The 22,397-nt window shown below is 44.1% G+C and overlaps 4 protein-coding genes and 1 non-coding gene across 5 annotated transcripts in view; 4 read left to right on the top strand and 1 right to left on the bottom strand.

Annotated features, from left to right (window-relative positions):
- The first annotated feature begins 958 nt into the window (after positions 1-958).
- On the top strand, positions 959-2,897 carry LOC118425057 (putative defense protein 3). Its single transcript, XM_035833874.1, has 2 exons — positions 959-1,842; positions 2,730-2,897. The coding sequence occupies exons 1-2, from the start codon at positions 1,135-1,137 to the stop codon at positions 2,895-2,897; spliced, it is 876 nt and encodes a 291-aa protein (XP_035689767.1). The 5' UTR covers positions 959-1,134.
- A 406-nt stretch (positions 2,898-3,303) lies between these two features.
- LOC118425058 (cartilage acidic protein 1-like) lies at positions 3,304-11,253 on the top strand. The gene is made up of 13 exons (XM_035833875.1): positions 3,304-3,428; positions 4,321-4,522; positions 5,301-5,426; positions 5,947-6,103; positions 6,609-6,746; positions 7,111-7,283; positions 7,580-7,722; positions 8,086-8,180; positions 8,585-8,826; positions 9,185-9,346; positions 9,705-9,924; positions 10,133-10,255; positions 11,061-11,253. Exons 1-13 carry the CDS (start codon positions 3,304-3,306, stop codon positions 11,225-11,227), a joined length of 2,073 nt encoding a protein of 690 aa, XP_035689768.1. The 3' UTR covers positions 11,228-11,253.
- On the bottom strand, positions 3,841-3,922 carry Trnal-uag. The gene has a single exon. It is a non-coding gene; the product is annotated as a tRNA-Leu (tRNA).
- Positions 11,254-12,537: 1,284 nt separating the features above from the next.
- Positions 12,538-18,823, top strand: LOC118425059. The gene is made up of 10 exons (XM_035833876.1): positions 12,538-13,521; positions 13,886-14,169; positions 14,515-14,730; positions 14,855-15,094; positions 15,340-15,431; positions 15,549-15,754; positions 16,130-16,504; positions 16,803-16,961; positions 17,292-17,493; positions 17,768-18,823. Exons 1-10 carry the CDS (start codon positions 12,538-12,540, stop codon positions 18,070-18,072), a joined length of 3,063 nt encoding a protein of 1,020 aa, XP_035689769.1. The 3' UTR covers positions 18,073-18,823.
- Positions 18,824-21,099: 2,276 nt separating this feature from the next.
- The window catches only part of LOC118425060 (rhodanese domain-containing protein CG4456-like), a 2,354-nt gene continuing 1,056 nt past the window's right edge, over positions 21,100-22,397 (top strand). The window contains exons 1-2 of the mRNA XM_035833877.1: positions 21,100-21,112; positions 21,917-22,039. Of these exons, the coding sequence (XP_035689770.1) occupies positions 21,100-21,112; positions 21,917-22,039 (136 nt within the window). The remainder of the gene's footprint in view (positions 21,113-21,916; positions 22,040-22,397) is intronic.

Consider the following 22,397-nt stretch of genomic DNA (forward strand, 5'->3'; position numbering starts at 1 on the left):
CTCTAGATTACGAGGAGTCATGAATCTGATGCTTACGAACAAATTTCAGAATTTCTTCGTAGGCATCAGGGTCATACCTCCTCGTAATCTAGAGCTCGCTGACAACTCGGCCGAGCTAAATTCTGGATTTGTAAACGGGGCTTAAGGGAGCGGTCACATGTACGGGTGCGTGTAGACGCCACATATCTTAACCAAAAAAAAGCTAAATACGGCACACATGCCAGCTTGTATATACTCACTCATATTACCGCTCTGTTACGCAAGCTTATTACAGCACCTCGCCTGATCCTTTGATCAACATCTGAAGTGCCCAATCACCACAATTCAGACAATCGCTTGTCATTTGCCCTTCTGAACTTTGTCTTCGTGTGGGCCAATAACCGATACTCGCTTGAGACAGCAAATTTGCACAGCGTTCTATCTAAAAATCAGCCGCTTGGTCAAGATACTAGTAGTTGGTAGCGAGGGCGCTCTTCAATTGGAATTTTCTGACAAAAACGTTTACATTTTAAGGGGGTACCGGGTTAGTATAACATACATGTACTACAGAATCATGATATTTTAGAGGGACCAATGTTGGGACTTTATCATCATTGTTCATACCAACAAACGTTTGCGTTCACAAGTCTGTGATTGTTTACCATACAGAGCATGTAGATTACCTGCTAAGCAAGAAACAGTAAACTGTACGTTACACAACTGAAATGTAAACAAAAACATGACGAGAAAAACAAAAACCTCATTTCGGATGACGAGCTCTACAACCTATTTGACTAGATTGAGCGATATGATGATTAGAGCCTAGACTTATGAGTACAAAGAAAAAATAAGATAGGAACATTAACAGCCTTATTGTCTTATATAATTGAATATGACAGAAGAACAAGACAAATAGTACTTGCTTAAAACTGATAGAATTCTAAAATGTATGACGCCAAACCAAGTGTCAATACGGTCCACTTGTTAGGACGTCCCAGGTTGATTTTACCCGCAAAGCTCGACGGGAGTTTTTACGTAAGGGGTGTTATTTAAAAAGGGATAGAATCTTCTGGGACTGGAAATTCTGCTGCGTAACAGGTTTGGCAAGTGTCTATACCTACGTTTTCAGAGAGCCTGACTCCAAACACGAAAAAAATGGCAGCGTTCTTGGCCCTGTTTGTGTTGGTTTGTGCTACGTACGTGGAGGGATGGCCGTCCGGGGCGCCGGCGTCGCAGTGCGCGACCATGCGGACAGGACACGGCCTTCCCCCGAGGGACGGCAACGGCGGTTACGGTGTGTTCCTCACTCGGACACCGACGACGGGGGAGTGGCAAGTCACGCTGAACGGCACCGCCGGTTTCCGCGGGTTCCTCCTCCAAGCCCGTATCGAGACGGGCGGCGAGATCGTCGGGACCTGGGTCGACCCGCCCCCGGGGACGAAGCTGCTCGCCTGCGGTGGTTCTCAAGATAGCGCCGTGACTCACGTCAACCCGGATCGACAGCATTTTCACAATGTAAACTTTATTTGGAAAACAAACTCTTGCGACAGCCCACCACCGGTCTACTTCCAGGCTACTTTCGTGACAAAATACGACCAAATCTACGAAGGGGTTCGCTCCGAAGTCTTACGCAACGTCTGCATCCAGCCTACGCCCACTTCGGCGTCTGACCCCGTTGGAAACCCATCGGACGGTGCTCGCTCGTCTCTCGGCGCACCCTGCATGGCGCCCCGAGAGATCGCCCACGGGTACGTCCAAGAAGGCCCGGCGGAAGTGCGGGACGGCGAAACCGTGACCAGGACGATCCACTACAGCTGTGAGGAGGGTCACGAACTCGTGGGACAGGAAAGAATACTGTGTCAGGTGAGACCTCTGTCTCTTTCTTATTTTTTTATTGACATTTACCACATATGTGGAATGAATGGGGGAATGGCAGAACATGTGGCTGTTTTTTTTTAAAGTGTGAACCCGAAAACCAGACTGTAAGGTTTGATCCACTCACACCGAGAAGGACCCCTACTCTTTTTCGATAGGCGCAGTGGGTTCTAGCTTGGTATCCAGCCGTATTATAGCTCCCGAGGCTTTTCTGTCCTCTTTGTATTTGCGGAGAGGACAGAAAGGACTCGGGAGCTATAATACGGCTGGATACCAGGCCAGCTGGGTTCTGAAACGTGTTTGAGGTGTGGCTCTCCTCAAACACCGGACTTTCATTTAACGTCCAATCCGACGGACGGCCCTAACCGAAGCTATGTACTCATGTTCACCTGAGTGAAGTGAGGAAAGTCGTGCAAAGTGCCTTTCCCAAGGGCTCAGGATCAGTAGCATATAAGCAGATTTGATCCCAGGACCTCTGGACCAAACGTCACAGCTGGCAGAGAAGACTGCCGTAGATCTTTTCGGTGATTGTGTACTGTCCAAACCCCTGCCTTCGACGACAGTATCTTGAGTGGTCAAGAGACTGAAACGTCACAATATAAGTTGCCCGCTCTGCAAATTTAACTGGGGCGTACGTGCATAGAAATAACATTTTTTGTTACTTCTTTGTTATGTCGTCCCTTCCCTCGTTACAAAGTAGTTTTCCAGTTTTTTTAAAAGCATTTCCATCTTTTTTTTCTACAATCCAGGGTTAGCTTTTAGACTAGAGCAGCCACATGCTATATTGTTTTACATTGTCTGTGCCCCCTTTCATATGTTACCTGCAATTAGGCCACGGGCAAGAATTTGCAATACTCTTTCCCTCTGTTTCGTAGAGCACCTATGATGAAGAGGAACATGGCGACACGCCGTCGGACCACAGTCACCATGCCCACCGGGCTGCTACTGAGGAAAGCTTGACCAGTGGAAGTCACCACAGGTCACACGGACACAGTGGACACCACCACAGGTCACCACGACAGGTATGTACGATAGCGCTCTGACGGAGTTTGAATCTTGGCTGTTGTCGTTCACCAACTTTGTTTGGCATACCCGGTAAGGCCTACGTCACATTTCCAAACCGGGGCCCAGTCGGGCAGCTTTCGGGAACGAATAGAACCTACAAATAAGCAAGGCAAAATGTAATCCATCCATCCATCCATCCATCCATCCATCCATCAGTCCCATAGCTCAGGAAGCCGTAGGGACAGTAAGACTGTTCACAAGTGACTTCCACTTCTGGCGGTCTTCGGCCAGTCTAGTCAGCTGGGCTGACGTCTTTCCTGTCCAGTCCTTCACATCATTAATCCATGCATGTAATGAACTAAAATTATTGGCTTTCTTTTTACTTTCGCTTTTTCGTGACTTACAGTTATGCAGAGAAAACGTTCTATTTTCCAGACGCCAGGAATGTTTGAGAGCATCACAGACTGGGCCCTACCACCCGACCAGACGTCCAATCCGGCACAGAAAAACTACGGAGTCGCAGTTACTGATGTGGATCATGACGGGAACATGGAGTTCGTCGTCGCTGGGTGAGTGCTTCAAATAATGTCTTTTACGTCATCATGTCGCCCAAATATGGTCTGTTACATTATTACGTCTTCCAAATATGGTCTGTTGCGTCAAAGCGCCGTCCAAATATGGTCTGCGTCGTCCAAATATGGTCTGTTACGTCATAACGTTCTCCAAATATGGTCTTTTGCATCATCACATCTTCCGTATATGGTCTGTTACTTCATGAAGTCTTCCAAATATGGAACTGTTGTAGCTTCACGTATTTCTAATATGCTGACGAGTAAGAATAGATTTCGCGAAGGCTAGATATGGTCTTCTGTCACCAGGTTACGTAATCAAGTCTTTAAAATGTGCAAAAGCAAAAACAAATCGTATATGTTTCCAAATATGGCTTTGTGGAGGGAAGTTGTCAAGGGTAAAAAAACTTCTTGGCAGCGGTGGGATTCGAACCCACGCCATCGAAATGACTGGTGCCTAAAACCAGCGCCTTAGACCGCTCGGCCACGCTACCTTGTTCGATATGTCCAATTCACACTAGTGCACTTGACATAGAAGTGCATTTGGAAACTCACGAAAAAACTACATTAACAGCGACAATCACTTCATGAAAGGAACTTTTTAGAATTGACCCAGTCTAAGATTTGTAGAGGCAAAATGCTAGAGATTTTGGAGTAATTTTCTCACTTTATCATGAGACAATTTAACCCACCAATATGGAGCGTGGTATACTTACGTGACAGCAACTTGGTTGAGTTTGAATATATTAGCTTTGAAATAAGCTACTATTTTGTAGGTCTAGATGGTCAAATAAGACACAAAAGAAGATATGCGAAGGCATGCAAAGATGACAAACGTTGAATACATGTAGTAGAAAACGAAATGATTTATTATTAATTGTTTACATTCCAGCTACAACGGCCCCAACCTAGTTCTAAAGTGGAACGCCGAAACCCAGAGGTACGAGAACATCGCCGTGGACGATCCCACCTCACCCTACTACCCTCTGCGTGACGTCAGAGGTGACGCAATCGGCGTGGCGGCGTGCGACATCGACGGAGACGGCTGGGAGGAGATCTACTTCCTCAACCTCAACCACAGCTACTCCGGAGGGGTGGGTTTTCCGGTTTTATGTTGAAGGCCATGTTGATTTGATTATAAGGATGACATCCTCTGGGAACCCCAAAAGTGGTGCGAGTATGTGAATAAAAGAAAAAGTTTTTTTTTAAGTTGCAAAACGGCGGTATCATTTCCGACTTGTTTGTTTGTTTTGGCGTTTGCTCTATTTGTTTCTGCTGGTCCGAGTCTACGAAAAACCGGAGATTGTCAGTATATAAAGGTTGAGCTGGCCTGCTTCCAAATTTCTTGCTTAGGCGGCCAGAAAGAGACCGTGGGCACAAAATCAGGAACCCGCTATAGTGTGAAATACACACGGCTGTTATATTTTGTCAAGAAATTGACGAAAACTCAAAATATTTCACAAAATCTTTGATTTCGTTTTTGTTTGTTACGGATGGCTCTGACAAGGAATTGAACTCAACTATCTGTCCTTGGTGCTGAATGTAATATCGTGAATCTGTGATTTTTGTCTTCTTGAGAATTGGTTTATTTCTAATAACTATACCAGTTGAAAAAGGAGAGGGATTGAATGTTCTAGCTTACTACTACCAGTAAGATTATGTGAATGTTCTAATGTAAGATATTTCTGCGGCAGCCCACAACCGGAAACCGACTGTTCAAGTTCCACCGGGGCCGGGATGGAATGTTCTAGTAGTATAGTAGTAGTAGAGACAAACGGTGTTATACCGCACCGTTGGGGCTATACTGCCCTTTCTATGTTGGATGTTGCAAAGATTATGTGAATGCTTTAATGTAAGATATTTGTTCCACAGCCCACCACCGGACACCGGCTGTTTAAGTTCCACCGGGGCCGGTATGTGGACGTGTTCGCGGAGAGCTATAACCGGGCCGTGGACGGGCGGTTCGCGGGCAGGTCTGTGGCCTGTATAGACAGGAAGGTATGTACTGCAAAATGCGCTCAAGTTCGCAGTCACTGTTCGTGGTTTTCGGTGTAGTTTTAAGTGGTTAATTCCACGGCGAAAATTTTAGTTTGTTCTGTCCCGTACTCGCCTATCCCTTATCTGAACGCGATATGTGCATAGACAGTATTATGATGTGTTGGAGGCGACTACTTTGTCTCTGTTGCATTCTTGCCGAGTCGCTAGTAGGTGGTTTCCGACTTGTTAGTCACAAGTGTACTTTCTGATATATTATGGTACCTTGAATCTGCCAGAAAGCAGTTACTCAAGCAACTGGATATGATTTTGTGTTTTGGAAACGGTCAGATGTTTTAGATAGTATCCACTATCTTTCGTCAATGACACTGCGAGGTACCTCGAACAGTTGCAGCATATAGATCCTCAACAAAAGTCTAGTATCTGATACGTCTGTCTTTTCCAAAAGTCATGGAAATTGACAGCAATACGAGTTATAGTCGCGCATATTTTACAATAGAGCAAACTGTTATTTTTGCACTAGGGAAACGGCCTGTACTCCGTGTATGTGGCCAACTACGCGAGCTACAACGTCGGGCCGCAGGGTCTCATAGAGATGGATCCGGACACTAGCGACCCTGGGAACGGGATCATCAGGCTCAAAAACGTCGCTAAGGAGGCTGGGGTCGAGAAGCTCACAGGTACCGGTGTCGCGCCAAATTTCGTCTCCGATAGATTTATGCTTCTTTCGGAAGTGCACGAGCGTACAGTTTGGGCTAGGATTTCTGTAAGGGCAATGAATTTTTACCTGTAGCTCGGTCATTGGATTAGAAAAGTAAGAAAACTCGAAATCTGCAAATTGCAAGTGTATAGATGATACAAAAGACGATTATACTAAATGAGTTCAGGCTGGGTGAATCACTGTATAACAGTATGTAATCATTTGCCAAAGTTCCGTTGAACGTCGACTGTCAGTCAGTATTGTTTACATGGAGATAAAACTTTAAAACACCATCAATTACTCCGCCAAACAGAATCATTTGTGGCCAAATGAACCATAATTTTGTGTATCGCCCATTCACAAGTTTTCACAGATACTTAGCTGCAGGTTAAGGTCCGGACTTGGTCCTGATCGTCTGGATCTGAACCGTACCTGTACCTGAAGTTTCTGTACGGTACACCCACACCTACTTGTGTATTTCCCAGGCGGCCGTGGCGTGACGGTGGGCCCGATTGTGAACGAGAGGAACATGACGGACATCTTCTGTGGGAACGAGAGGGGGCCCAACTTCCTGTTCGAGAACCAGGGAGACGGGACCTTCCGGGACATAGCGGAGCAGGCTGGTGGGTTGGAAATGTCAGCGGGAAATCATAAAGCAGTAGTCTTATGCTGGCGACATTGTTTGAAATATTCTGGATAGAAGAAAAAACAAACAAACATCATGTCATTGGCAATTGCTACAACTCGGCAAGACATCCGTGCTATCAAATGTTTGAAATTGAAATTGCTTAAACAACGTTGCAATCATCACCATCATCCGGGCGGGCGTACAAGACTCCATCCTTCCCAATCCTCCATAGCCTCGGGCAGTTCTTCAGCCGAGCAGCCAGTATCTTCGCAAAGTTGATGTAGATATGTTTTGCGTGGTCTACCTATGCTTTCATGACGTTGTAATCAAATTTCATTTAATGGCCTCGTTTCCCCCAGGAATTCTTGATGCTGACCGACACAACGACCACTGGCATTCCCGTAACGGCCGCGGGGTGGCGCTGGCGGACTTTAACGGGGACGGGTTGGTGGACATCGTGAACGGGAACTGGATGGGCCCGCACCGGCTGTGGATTCAGCAGAGAAGCTGGGACGGAACTGCTACATTCAGGGTAGGGTGTTCACAACTGTGCTGCAACATTGCATGGATGTACATATCAGATTTCAGAACCAGGTTCGATGAAACATCAGAATTTGGATCGATGTTCCATGTCATTAATATTGAATGTCAGAACCGAGTTCGATGGAACGCTTGGTATCCACTGTAGAACATAACTGTTCTATTCGATCAACAATTGCAACATTTTAAAATATGAATATAGTTTTTCTATCTACTTATCCATATAGGCATATAAAAGAAAAAGGGAAAAAAGCTTATCTTTTTTTATCCGTGGACGTTTCATTTTAGGATGTCGGCGGGAACAATGCTGCTTTCCAGAACCCCTCCCCGGTGAGGACGGTCATCGCCAATGACTTTGACAACGATGGGCAGATTGAGGTCTTCTTCAACGACATCGTCAACTGGCGTCACGGACCAACTGCTCCGAACAGGTACTGGAGACAGCGTTCACGTGACTTCGGGATTAGCGATAGTTTGCCGCCATATTGGTGTCCTTTCTTACTGAATCGTGGTTCGATCGCTTTTCTGCATAGGGAATTTGTAAAATTCATTAATAACCGTCACAATTACAAGTCCAAAACTGCGAGGAAAGAATTCTATTTCTGAATCTTGTCAATGACGCTGTGTAACGTTACACTCAAGGTACGAATCACCGAAATAGTCACATGCAAATTGAAGTCACCAATATGTCGACCACCATTCGTTATCATGTCGTCATTTTCATTGATATCTAAAAAAATGGTATGGTTGACTATCAAGATCACATGGGTGAGTGAACTCTGTGTCATTGTCAGGTTGTTCAAGGTCACCCGGCAGGAGGCGCAGCAGGACCCTACCATTGACCAGTTGGATATAGGGGACGCCCTGGAACCGAACGGGTACGGCACAGGTGTGTGGCGTCTAGATTTTACTACATAATTTATTACACGTATTACTACATCTAACTACATTATTACATTACTATATTACATGTCTATTGCATGGACAATGCAGTGTTACCGAACTTGTTCGTTTACAGGGCCAGACATAGAGTATATGCCAATAAGGAGATATATGGTTAGTGTGTTTTTATGATAAATGACGGGTAAAAGATGCATGGAACCACAAAGTAGAATAGAAAGCGAATAACTTACATCACTCTAGCGCTGTATAGCTAACTCCCAGCCTTTGACAAGTAATATGCATTACAAGATAATATTTTTGGCAACGCCTCAGGGATAGATCTTAGCATTGATTAGTTAGGGCCTTTGCTGTTTTCGGACTGGTATCATTCTTGACCGAATATTTTCGTAGGTGGTGCAGCTGCCGATTTGGACGGTGACGGCCAGTTGGAGTTGATCCTGGCGCACGGGGAATCGAACACGCAACCTCTGACCGTCTTCCGGGTCACCCAAGGTCAGGACAACAACTGGATCCGGGTCAACCCGACCACCAAGTTCGGAGCTCCTGCCCGGGGGTCAAGGGTCACCATCCGTACGGCCAGCGGTGACCTTCAGCTTCGTGTGATCGACGGGGGGTCCGGGTACCTGTGTCAGGTGCGTGAGTTTGTTGATCCTTTGTTCATGAAAAAACACCAAGGGGCCTGCTGACCGCTTTTTATTGAGGTCAAAATATAACAAAGGTACAGATGATCTTATTGAAGTCCTGATAAATCCATAAACATATGTTTCCTATCCTTATTTTACCTTATCAAATCAAATGTACATTGTTCTGAAACAACGTTAAACTGTGGTTTCAAGAAGATGTTTTCTAGCCATATTAAAAATGTACCACAAAAGTAGCAATTCTTTGTCCTCAACATTGCCATGCCCCTCAAAACATGCTGTAAAATAAAGATTAAATAACAATCAGTTATCCTTGAATTGAAAATTAAACATTCAAAACCACTCACAGATGGAGCCGATAGCCCACTTTGGTCTGGGGACGGACACAGCCGTACAGGTGGAGGTCACGTGGCCTGACGGACGCCAGTTCTCGCGAGAGTTGGACCCACGCGAGATGAGAACAACTGTGACCATCAAACACCCGGATGTAGAGAGTATGGAGATGCGAGGGGTAAGATTTTTTTTAGGTTTGAAAAATCCTAAAACCTTGACAACTATTGTTTTGGCAATTTTCTCATCCTTCAACTTTTCAACAACTTGATCTGAGGGTAATGAACTTTGCTCCTAGCCGTATGGGGGCGTTGTGGCAAGGAGAATGTGGTCCAAAACGTTACTGAGTTTGTATTCCCCCTTAGCTCCTAGAATTGCTAGGCTTTAGCAATAGCTCAACTTCAAAGTGTGTATAAGTCGCCATACATTCTAACTGTTGCAGTTCTTCTTCTTTTGGAGTGTATATTATACCACTTTTCTTGAGTTCGATATTGAATCAAACACTAGTAACGGGCGATTCCATTTTTGTACATGTACAGATAAGACGACCTCGCTGTGTGCCTATTACATGTGGGGATCCCCCCTCATTGGAAAATGGACAAGTCCAAGGGGAGGGCCGGAGGTACAAGGACGTTGTCACCTACAGTTGCAGTGCCGGGTACCGCCTACAGGGGGCGCCTTCAGCTGTGTGCCAGGCTGGGAAGCAGTGGGTCTTTACCGCCAGTGACGTGCCAAGATGCGTGCAGCTGCCAACGTGGGGTAAAGAGTTTATCATACTTTACGGAGGTGATCTCGAGACTTTATTTTGCGAAAGATAGAGAGAAAGTGACCCCAAGGAGTTTCGACACGACTGTGGTCCCTCTGCGTAGGAGAATGATATTACGAGGAAAGTGTCCACGTACCATTTCTTGTCACTGTCAGGCCAAATGTGACGTTTTAACTTTCATGTCTTTATCATTGACTACAGATCAGGTGACGTTTTCGGAGCTGACCGCTGGGCTGGCGTCACGTGAGCTGCTGGTTATCGACGTGCGGCGGCCGGAGGAACTGCAGCGGGACGGAGCGATCCCGTTAGCCGTCAACATCCCAAGTGAGTCGTGTGGAATGTCTAATAAATAATTATGAAGAATAACTACATTCCAGGGCATTTAGAAAATGTTAACAACAATTTCGTTGTAACATGATACCCACAAAAGTCACATCGAAAAGTATCATTGAATCCACTCATAACTTTTGAAATGATTCTTTAAGACTTAAATTTTACTTGCACTAACAACCAGCAAACTGTTACTTGTCCTGTGAACTTTTGAATTTCCTATTATTTTGTCTCGACATGATTTTATGAAGGTTTTCACCAGCCATTCTGAAATGTACGAAACGCTCATAACAAGTATTTTTGTTCAATTCGTAGTTTGTTTCAAGGTTGAAATTGTGCCATGTTCTCCAATCATTGTCAAGTTATTAATAGCAGTAATAGCAGTAATAGCCTTTATTGCACATTCATGCCGTATCGGGCTAAGCACAGGCATATAGATACAAAGGGTAGTAATGCAGTAAACATGGTTTCTAAGACTAAACTAAAACATAGATTCTAAAACTATTCTAATACATTTGTTCGGCTTCTTCTCGTTTCTTAGTAATGTTAAACATGTAGCTTGAGATGTGTTTGTATAATGTCGTTTGATCAAAGCTCATAAGAAAAATGAATTTTTCAACACTAGACATAGATTCAAAGCGAGGAAACTTTCCTATGATATAGCTAAAAAGAATACTTCTATCATTACTATATAAACTACAATCTAATAGAAAGTGAGATTCATCTTCGACTTTGTTCAGGTTACAGAACTGACGTAGAAATGCTGGTATCTTTGACTGACACCATATTTTCCCGGCAGTGAGTCAGTTGGAGTCCGCCCTACTGATGTCAGCCGAGGTCTTCCAGCAGCGGTTCGGCGTCCCGAAGCCTCGACTTGATGCCGACAACATCGTCTTCACCTGCCGAACCGGCCGGAGGGCGCGGCGGGCTCAGAGACTCGCGCGGCGGTTAGGGTACACTAGGTAAGGGCTTCAGTTCCAGTAGGCAAGGAATTAATTTTATGGATGTCAATCTTCTGCAGACAGCAAATCTGATTATAATGCACAAGGCCCCCCAAAAGAATAATTGATTATAATGCGCGAGGCCTAAAAAAAGAAAAGATTTTAATGCGTGAGGCCTTAAAAAAGAGAAATCGAGCAAACAAAATGCTGCTAAACCACAGGACTAAGCATCCGGTCTATTGTTAGTGTGGCCAAGGGGCTCCAGTTACACGGCCATTACAAATATGCACTTCCGCATTCTTTGGTGTGCGCCTGCGCAGTAGCGACCACCAATCCAAGATGGCGGCGGGTCATGACGACGTAAATATTTACTCGCGTATCTAGGGAGGTCTTACGGCTTGTTGATTGGTAATAAAGCTGTCAATCATGCCCAAATAAGCTGTGTGCTTTGTTTTTAAGCCCCGCCCACTGCAATCACTAATTCCCGCCGGCAATTTCCCGCTCAAATTACATAAACATTATCGTCCCGTCGTGACAGGGAATATTGCCGGCATTACTTCTCCACCTTGATTTACGGTATCTTTTAGTACAATTTGCACCTGTTTTCCCAATTAACCTGCTGTACACTTATTTTTATCTCCAAACTACATCAGTTTCTTGTTTCTTTCCAACTGTCTGTTGCTCGTATATCTTTTTTTCTCACAAATTACGACACCGGTATATCGACCAACTTCGAGTCCCATTTACGTCAATGTTGTGACATACGATACGGATATAGTCATCAGGATGCCATTTGTCTAGCTAACAGTTGATTTATAACTGCCATCAGAAAGCTTCTTTATGCCCTTACCTTGTTTCAACTAATTAGATCATTTCTAGTAGTTATAATCAATAATAATTTGTATAGGAATACATGGGATAATGTCATCTGGGGGGGGCATTGACTCGCACATTGAAAACATCAATAGACTGTGTAGATTCTGTGGGGATTTAAACTTAACAAAGGCTGAAAAGGATAAGAAGCTTTCTGCCCTAAATTGCGAACAGTACGCTCCAAAAATCAAAGACATTTGGGGAATCGAAATTGCTCGAGACAGACCATACCTGCATCCCAAGTTCTTCTGTCGAAAGTGCAGATCCCGGCTGTACAACCCACCCAAATTTGCCAGGGCAAAAAGAATCTCTTGGTACCCGCACACCTTTGGCAATGATTGTATGCACTGTGAAAAAGTCCAATCACTTACCAGGGGGGGACGTCGTCCAATGAATAAGTCTTCTGGGAGACCAAAAGAGACTAAGACGACAGGTCAAACAGCTGGGATTTGTGAACCTTTAATGCACAGCACATCACAGCGCACAACAGCTACACAACAACTACACCTTTCTCCGGCATGTACCCCTGTCACGACTAGCTACACCACAGCAGTGGAACATCCAACACTGCAAATATATGGTCCTGCTGTCCCATGCAGTCTGGCAAGTGCTGCCACTGCTATACTCGCACCTCTTGCCAGCACAGTGCACCCACGGTTTGGAGTTGTGTACTGTCCCGTACCCCCCGTCAGCACAGTGCAGCCACAGCCTGGAGTTGCGTACTGTCCCGTACCTCCCGTCAGCACAGTGCAGCCACAGCCTGGAGTTGCGTACTGTCCCGTACCTCCCGCCAGCACAGTGCAGCCACAGCCTGGAGTTGCGTACTGTCCCGTACCTCCCGTCAGCACAGTGCAGCCACAGCCTGGAGTTGCGTACTGTCCCGTACCTCCCGCCAGCACAGTGCAGCCACAGTCTGGAGTTGCGTACTGTCCCGTACCTCCTGCCAGCACAGTACACCCTCAGTCTGGAGTTGCGTGCTGTCCTGTACCTCCTGCCAGCACAGTGCAGCCACAGCCTGTAGTTGCGTACTGTCCCGTACCTCCTGCCAGCACAGTACACCCTCAGTCTGGAGTCGCGTGCTGTCCTGTACCTCCTGCCAGCACAGTGCAGCCACAGCCTGGAGTCGCGTGCTGTCCCGTACCTCCTGCCAGCACAGTGCACCCTCAGTCTGGAGTTGCGTACTGTCCCGTACCTCCTGCCAGCACAGTACACCCTCAGTCTGGAGTCGCGTGCTGTCCTGTACCTCCTGCCAGCACAGTGCAGCCACAGCCTGGAGTCGCGTGCTGTCCCGTACCTCCTGCTGGTAGCGGCTCCGTTACAGCAGACAAGGTGACCATTGGCCTAAAAGAAAAAGGCCCACTAAACGCAGACCAGCGACTCGCACTTTACGCCTTGGTCAAGCGCCAAACGGACAACAATACACTTCTTGTGCCAACTGGAGCCAAGGTAAGGTCACTAAGGAACTACATTTGTATTGATCTGTATTTTCCAACATGGAACAACCCTGACTGTTCAGCAGACACAAGCCTTTGAATATAATGTATCAATCTTCTTGGTTTAGAGACAAAAATAGTTTAATAAGCTTGTTAAATATGTAACATCCCAAGAGCATGTAATCTGGGCAACCAAAAATAACAATAGTAGACACACAGCCATGTCCAGTTCTCTCCATTATCCTGCATATATAAAACAGTATTTCTTGTACTGCTTGTATTTCTAAAACAAGTAGTATATATTATTCATTAAACTTGTATGACCGGCCTTAAGCATAACACAGTAGTATGAAACGTCCTTCCTTTTTATTCTACAGCCACTCCACTTTGTTCAAGTTCCAACATGCCAAAAGAAGTCGTGTGATGCCGCAGCATCAACGGTACAAAAGAGGGCGAAGCTGGTGAGCAACATCAGGGAACAGATCAGCGGGGGTGCTGAAGAGCAGCAGATGGCGGCCGAGCTGCGCCGCCTACCCAGGAGTCAGCTGAGCCGGCTTCTGCAGGAGGGCCGCTTCGCACAGGTCCGCATCCCAGATGGCCACCTGCTGGGACTAAAAACAGGACTGAATCTTAACTGGAGCCAATGCAGAGACTTGAGGAGGTACTATTTTATTTCCTTGAGTAAAACTGTTTCCATCACACATGGCACAGATGTTAAGAATTAATCTGTATCTTTGCAGTTGGCACTAAGCATGGAGTCATAACAGAGCCTGAGAAAAATTGCAAAAGGCCTTGGCAAACATAATGCAATAACTCTATACATAGACAACTACAAAGTATATATAGATGTATTAACGTGTAACATTAGTATCGTGGGTTGTCCAAAATATTGACGTTTGCTCAATATACTTCCCGTTGTATAGCTGTACTAACACCTTTTACACCTTTCCCCTTGAACAGAGATTGGGAAAGAATTATTTACCACTATTTACCATTTTTTTCACAGATGGATGAAGGACTACAACATTGCTGTAGAGAGTGAAAGGACCTCAAGAAACATTGCCTCCGAGCTCCTCTCGGCAACGGACGTGATGGCTGAACAACTGCCGTTCACGACGAAGGACGAGGAGGGAGGCAAGAGGGTGGAGCCGAAACCCTGCGCTTACCTGGTCTCCCTGGTCTCAGCCATGCATGACTACCTGGAGAGGAGCAAACAAGCTGGGTAAGTTTGGTTCCGTTCACTAGGTATCATAGTGTAATATGACAGGACCTTGTGTACCTTAATATACAAACATGGACAGCTATGTTCTACTCATATTAAAATTAAGGTTTACTCTGTTTCACAGGAAACTGACATGGCACGGGGGGAATATCCCGGAGGACGAGATATGGGTAAAGATTGGAGGGGACCACGGTGGGCCATCGTTCAAGATGGCCTTCCAACCACTCAACGTGCTACATCCCAACTCCAAGACAAATACCTCAGTCTTTTGCCTCTTTGAGTCAAAGGATAACAGGGAGAACATAACGACAGCGCTGGGGAGGTTTAAGGATGATGTGAAAACGCTGCAGGAGGAAATGTGGAGGTATGTTGATAATTTTTTCTCTTGAGACATAATAATCAATTGTACTTACTGTTGACATGATTGCCAAGAAAGGTCCTACTGTGGTACATCTCTCATGTTGAAGGTGCTAAGTGCAGACTCAAGCTGACTTGCTAAGGGTCCATTTCTGGGCATGACTCATGCCTTTTGTTTCTCTGTATAAACAGATAATAGTGACTGTCAGTATATGTAACCCTATAACTACTGTATCACTCATTTCATTCCAGAAGTAAGGATGGACAGACATACAGGATAAAGCTGTTCATGGCCGGGGATTACGCCTTCCTGTCAACCATATATGGCATCTCAGGCGCAGCTGGTGAGTCTTGATCAAATTCTGTATTAATCAGCCTAAATGAAACAAGCCATTTTTTCAGATAACACAAGAACAGTACACAGCCAAATGGATTAAGTATTCTTGTCTTTTCTATACCAGGTACTTTCCCATGTCTATGGTGCAAAGTCACCAAGGCTGGGATTGATGACATAGAGAACAGGCGGCTGAGGACCCCTGACAGGACACTGGCCAACATGGCGGAGAACCTGAGGGCCTTCCTGCAGGAAGGGAGAGGGAGTGTAAAGAAAGCCCAAGAGTACTTCAATGTCATTGCAGCCCCTCTGTTTGAGATCCCTCTTGAGCAGGTGAACAACATTAGCAAAAACAAAATACATAAATATTGCTGCATGCCTCAGCCTTCTAATACCCACATCAAATTTTAAACAATTGCAAATGTCCTATTAGTAACAGTTGAGACTGATCTGTAAAAAGATTAATGAACTTCAAAATAAATACTTATTTGCCTACAATTTTTAATGATTCTTCCAGTTATAATTTCATTGATGGTAGTATGCAATCTTAGTCTGACAACACATACATTTGGAGCCTTTACATTGACAGGTCATGAGCCCAAGGGCTACCCACACCTCTTTATAAACAAGAAATGTCTTAATGTTTCTTATTCAAACTATATCATTTTCTACAATGCTTCTTACTAGTATGTAAACTATCACTTTCAGGCAATTGTGCCAGGGCTGCATATAAGCCTTGGCGTTTTCAAGCGGCTTTACGACGAGTTCGAGAGAGCGGTTCAAGAGTTAGACCTCAAGATCCAGGCCTACCTTCACAGTTTGGTCCTGGCACAGGAGGCTGACAGGGAAGACGTCAAGAAAGACCAGCACCTTAAGCCGTTTGAGCAATTCATCAACGTCATTGACGATGCTCAAGTGTTCCAGGTCCAGGCGGATGAGTTGGATGACCTCGTTGAGGAACAGGAAAACCAGCTGGCCTTCCTAGCCTACGAAAACCAAGATGTGGACGACGAGTTAGCAGAAGCTGTGTTCAATGAAGCGACAGCTATGGTTTCTGAGCTCGTCCAGAGAAGAGACACTCTGGTAAGTACACAACAACAACAAAACTTAACAGTATGTACATAAATGTGTGACTTTTCTCCATCAATATAATGTTACAATAACAAGGACAATGTAGATAAGAAAATATACTAACATTATCTCCTTGTCTTTCAAACATAAGACCTTAAGAGTATTTCCTAGTACAGTACAAAAACTCAAGTTTGTAATATGTCACTTTTCACTGGCTGGCTCCCAGATCATACCCCCAACCCAGGATCAATCCTAAAGTGGGTTTAGTTTTCTGTGACCTACTGACATCTACTACTATTCATTCATACAGAGAAAGAAAGCATCAGACATCCTGACCAAGGCCTCAGTGAAACCTGGAAAAGGGCCGTTGGCGAGCCAGTTGGAACCTGTCATGAAGAGCTTCAAAGTGCACCGGGAGGCATACCAAGGCAGGACTTTTGTTGGCAATCATGTCAACAAGATGCTAAATGTAAGTACATCTGTTTGTATACCTACCTACCTACCTTTTCCAGTGACCTCCAGGTCATTGTGGACAAGATAGACATGAAGATGTAGAGTTCAGACTTCTCTCCAGGCACTTCTTTGTCTGTGTTCAGTTCAGGCCCGTACCCGCAGAAGTCGCAGGGGCTTCACGACAGACAGCAGCAGTGATCCATGTCTATCATTCTCTCAGTCCCGTAGCTAGTGATAGCCGTCAGGGCAGTCTATCATGCACAAGAAATATAAAAACACATCAGCTACTGTATACTTTTCATTGTACCCTATATGACTTGTTTTCTGTGTGCATGTATGTTCTCAGGACAAACCAATTGAGCATCTTACATCCAGTGTGGTGAAGACCATGGGTGAAATCTGTGATGGGAACGACTTCCCCCTGTCCATTATCCGAATGGGGAAGGAGGTGGCTGAGAGACACGAGAAACGTCTGAAGATGTTTGCAAAATGCCACAAAGGATATGCACACGGCGGCAAGAAGGAGGACAAAGACCTAGACCAGCTAGGTAACATTTCCACCTTGTTCATACACAAAATTTTGGTACCAGTCAGTTGGGCCCCACTAGCTAAATAGAACAGAAACAATCAATCATGGCTGGATCTGACCCTGAGCAACACCTGCCTTACATGTATGTTTGATCACCTAGGGGGTATGATTATAGTTGGGAAATAATTTTAAAAAATATATAACTCTATACACAGTGACAAATGGAGGCTTTTAACACATATTTACAATCAAACAATCTATTTATGAATACTTTTTCCTTTCTGTTCTTTTAGACCTCGACATAAAGTCATTTATGTCAGAGTACAGGAAAGACTCAAGATGTGTAAGCCTGAAGATGCACTTACTTGAGGAGCATGTGGTCCCCTGTATTCGCCGCTGGGGCTTCGGCCTCGGCTTCCTGGCGGAACAGGGGATTGAAGAGGTCCATGCCCAGTTCAACAGACTTGCACAGTCAACCCGTTCCATTGCTGACCCTGTCGCTCGACTCAAGTCTACCCTTAAGTCCCATCTCATCAAGGTCAGCCCGGACCACACGGGCAAGGTTCCTGCACCTGTTAAGAGAAAGAAGACTGTGTGACTTTGTTAAGCAAGTGAACTTAATAAGTCATTAGTTGTTTGTGCTGATATGTTGTTCAAATTTTTGACTTCAAACTGTTTTCATGATCTCCCATATGGACAGTTTGTCATTGCTGTAAAAGCAAATTCTAGACTCTACGATAGCATCATGCCTAACTATGAGATATGAAATAAACATGATGTAAAGTAGACTTACTGGTATTATACAAGGCGTTCCTATATATAGCACTTGTATGATGTTATCCAGTTTAATTCTAAGGACTAATATTGAACTAGAGTAACTTATATAAAGTATGTAGCTTGTACCTAAAATCACACAAGCCTGCAGGGTTCCAGTCATTCTTCCCCTTCATGTCTGTGGTAAAGGAGGACCAGCTACCTTGTAAGTTGTAGTTGTACCTGCAGAGAGATTTCACAGAAACAGACGTTTAGATCCAACATGTATCAGTACTCAAATTTACTGGTCTTTAAAAATGTCTAAGTTAACTTGTGAGCATTTTGCTTCGCTGTCCTCCCACGTGTAAATGCAACTTGAAAGAAAATGTTATATATACTTATTTATTTATTTATTTATTATTAAAATGTTATATAAAATCTAAAAGAACAAAGCTAGGCAATTCTTGCAATGTTCCATGAAACAGTAGGAAATCTATGTTGAGCCTTTTAAGGATAAAATAATTAGAATATCTTTGTGATGTAAATATCAGTGCGCATGTAGTTCTTGTTGTCAATAAACAAGGTAACATAATGTTCATGATGTGTACGTCTGCCAACATTTCATCAAGACTAAACAGTTCAAGAGAGCTCATAGTCATACATGTACACTTGAGTACCATACTAGTAAGTTATACCTTATTATTTGGAAGACCTCAGGGTATTAAATCTAGCTATTCTATGTGTCTGAAAAAAGTATACTGCTGTATTCTTACCGACCTGACACCATTGTCTCGAACAGAGAACCATCGTGTAGATCTAGAACTAGAACCTTCTACACAGTCTATACCGTTACCATTTTGATTATGATACAAACTACAGAAAATAGGGCGCCTGTCATGTAAACAAAAGTGTAAACAAAGGGCTTCCGCATACTCTGATGTAGTATTTATAATAAAATCGTCAATTAATCCCCACGAAATTAAGATTACGTCACGTGGAGAGTTATACAAATTAGTAATTACGTAAAAAAAAAGCTTAGTTCGCACCTCTTTCCCAGTGATATCCAGCGTCGTAGAAAAAATGATAGACGAGGTTTTCTCTCTACCAAAACACGTGCAAACAGGTCGATTTCACGTTTCAGGAGGTCTCATTCGCCGGAAAATTTGGAAAAGGTAACCAAACACGCCTTGAACTTACCCTTCGTTCCCCGCTGCGCCAAAATCTCCGTTGTACGCTCCGTCGCTGCTGTCTGTCCACGGATTGCGATAATTTAGGCGGACTACCATGAACCACTCCCCACACAATGCCTACAAACATGGCTACCTTCCTCTTAATCTTAGCCCGTCATGTGACCGGATTGGCGAGTTATGATTGGTGAAAGCTGGGGTGCGCGGAACTATGGCAGGCTGTGCTGCAGTACCGGCGTGGCCGCAGGGGGCGCACGGCGCCAAATTCAAATTAAACTAAACCGCTGATGCGAAACAGCCGTGGTTAACGTTTATTATTCATTTATTTATTGAGATCTACCACTAACATTGCAGGTGACTATCACCTTTTCAACATGTCAACCCGGAGACAAGACTGTAGGTTTTGAACCACTCACACCGGAAAGGTCCCCTACTCTTTTCAATAAGTGTGGTGGGTTCTTTAATGTGCTCGAGGTGTGGCTCTTCTTAAACGCAGAACCTCCATTTGACGTCCTATCCGTGGGACGGCGCTAACTGAAGCTATGTGCTCCTTTACACCTGAGTGAAGTGAGGAAAGTCGTATAAACCAAGAAACGGAGACTGTCCATAGCAATGCTCTCAATGGAGGATATATTGTTATTTTTGGGTATTTCCTATTGTGTGTGTGTGTGTTTAATAAAAATATGAAATTTAGATTTAATTTCGTTCTCTTCATTTTTCAGGACTAAAGTTTATGAGGGTGGTATCGTGGAGTGGAACAGGAATTACCACGTGGACGGCCACTACTCATGAGGACCCGGATGTGCCTGTGGAAAACTGCTGTGTGATACTTTCTCATAAGCACAAAGAAAACGTCGGTTTGAGACCAACTACTGACGTATAAATTATATTTTTAGAATTTTTCAATAAATTTGTAAAGTTAATTCATTTATTGCCTTATAATTAGTTACTACTTGTTGATATTTTATTTTCCTTTTGCAATAACTAGTCAATGTGTTGTCATACTGTTAACCCGAGAGCAATATACCAGCAGTCTGTAGTAGTTAGAAAAAAGATTTCGTTGACTTTAAGAAGCAAAGTTGTTGCAAATAGGATATTTACACATTTCTTTTGTCATTTTAATGTTTTTGAATAATAAAATGAAAAGATAATAGGACTATGCCTGCGGTCTTGTGTCCAAATCTTTATTATATAAACGAATGAAGAGAATGGATAACATCTTGCAGCCATAGGCTGAATTGCGTGTTAGCCATTGTACAAAAGCAACTTGCTCCAACAGGTAAGATATTATTAAAACGATTAAAAAAGCCTTGGAATATTTACATTGTATATACAACATATAAAAACTATGGCTAATAAATCATTAACTTTGCACCGTCTGCCTCATGTGTACACAGCACCACCCTGGCAAATATCAAAATCCAAACGTCGCGGATCTGTTTACATTTTACACGTGCCCATTTCACCGGTGCTATTGCGTGTTTGATCAGAGTGCCCTGGGGTCGAGATTACATGATTTTGGCGCCAGATGACCTTTGACCTTTGTCCCCATTTAGACGACGTTTGGTGAACGAAAAAGTGCCGATTCACAATGAGACATACAAATCTTATATGAGAAATTCTTACTGGAATGTTCAACTAGATTTATCTACTTGGAACTCGAACAGGACAATTCGAACAGAGAAATGGAATCCACAGGTGGGTGATTTATACAATAATCAACCTAAATTATTTTCTTCCCTCAATATACTATAGGCTTATAATGTAAGTATTAGACAAACAGCTTGATGGAGGGGTTAAAAGAGGTCAGTCAGTGCAAAATTTCCGAGCTCCTTGGACAAATCAACATTCGCTACAGTTAAACTATCTAACGTTAACGTAAGGTTGGGGCACACGAACATAACACAAGCGATGCCTGCTTTAACTGAAGTGTTTGCATGTTGCTATGTTTTGCAAGCCAGTGTGTTTTCTACCCGTTGTTTTTACATGGCCGGATTCCTAGCTTGGCCATACTTGTTGTTTTCCGAGAGACAGCAAAGGCAAACATATATATTAAACGGCGGCACTCAGAGTTCTGAGTTCTGCTCATAGAAATAAAAGCTGTATCGAATCGTTCAGTAGGTGTGGACGGTCCTACGTTAAGTGAACCCTTTCGTCTGTTTTGTTTGACCGGTAGACAGCCTTTACATACTGAGGTGCAACGAACCTTGTCCAGTTCTGTACCGCGAGAGAACAGACTGTAAGGTTTGACCCACTCACTCCGGAACACTCCCTTCACAGTTCGATAGGTGTAATGGGTTCATTGACTTGGCCTCCATATTAACGGCCCACTCCGACGACGTCCCTGACCAAAGCTAGTTGAGTCGAGCGAGGGATTAGTCCTAAACGTTTCCTAAAGGCACGGTATCGAAAACCACGTGTGACAAAAGGACTTGAAACTACATATAGCAAACTATTGGAAATCTATGAGTTGTTTATTGAAGAAATAATGTTATTGTCCAGCTGAAGTGACGTTTTCCGAGCTGAAGCAGGGTCTGGCTGCAGGAGAGCTACAAGTAATCGACGTGCGGCGGCCGGAGGAACTGCAAGCGGACGGGAGGATGGTGGGATCCACCAACATTCCATGTGAGGCACATGTACATATATTCAGTTCAGTTCAGTCACCCATCTGGTGACAGTATGAAATCCCTCGGTCTCGCATGACTTTTAAATGATCGTGGCCACAGAACAGAACGAGAACTGAAAGAAAGCTATTAATTTAAAAGGAAATTGCATTACAAAGCTAAGACAAAACTAATTGTGTGTCGGTTAAAACTGCTCAACTTCGATTTATGTGCATTACGATGAACGGATTGGCTTGACATTTGAGGTTTGTAGGGGCGAGACTATCTTTACGCATTTCTAACATCCTGTTCAGAGTGTCTGACCCTGATTGTGATCTCTAGATCTACCAGTAGAATTTAATTTCCAAGCAGATCTTGCG

This window comes from Branchiostoma floridae, chromosome 10, assembly GCF_000003815.2.
Source record: "Branchiostoma floridae strain S238N-H82 chromosome 10, Bfl_VNyyK, whole genome shotgun sequence".
In the NCBI taxonomy this organism is placed as follows: Eukaryota; Metazoa; Chordata; class Leptocardii; order Amphioxiformes; family Branchiostomatidae; genus Branchiostoma; species Branchiostoma floridae.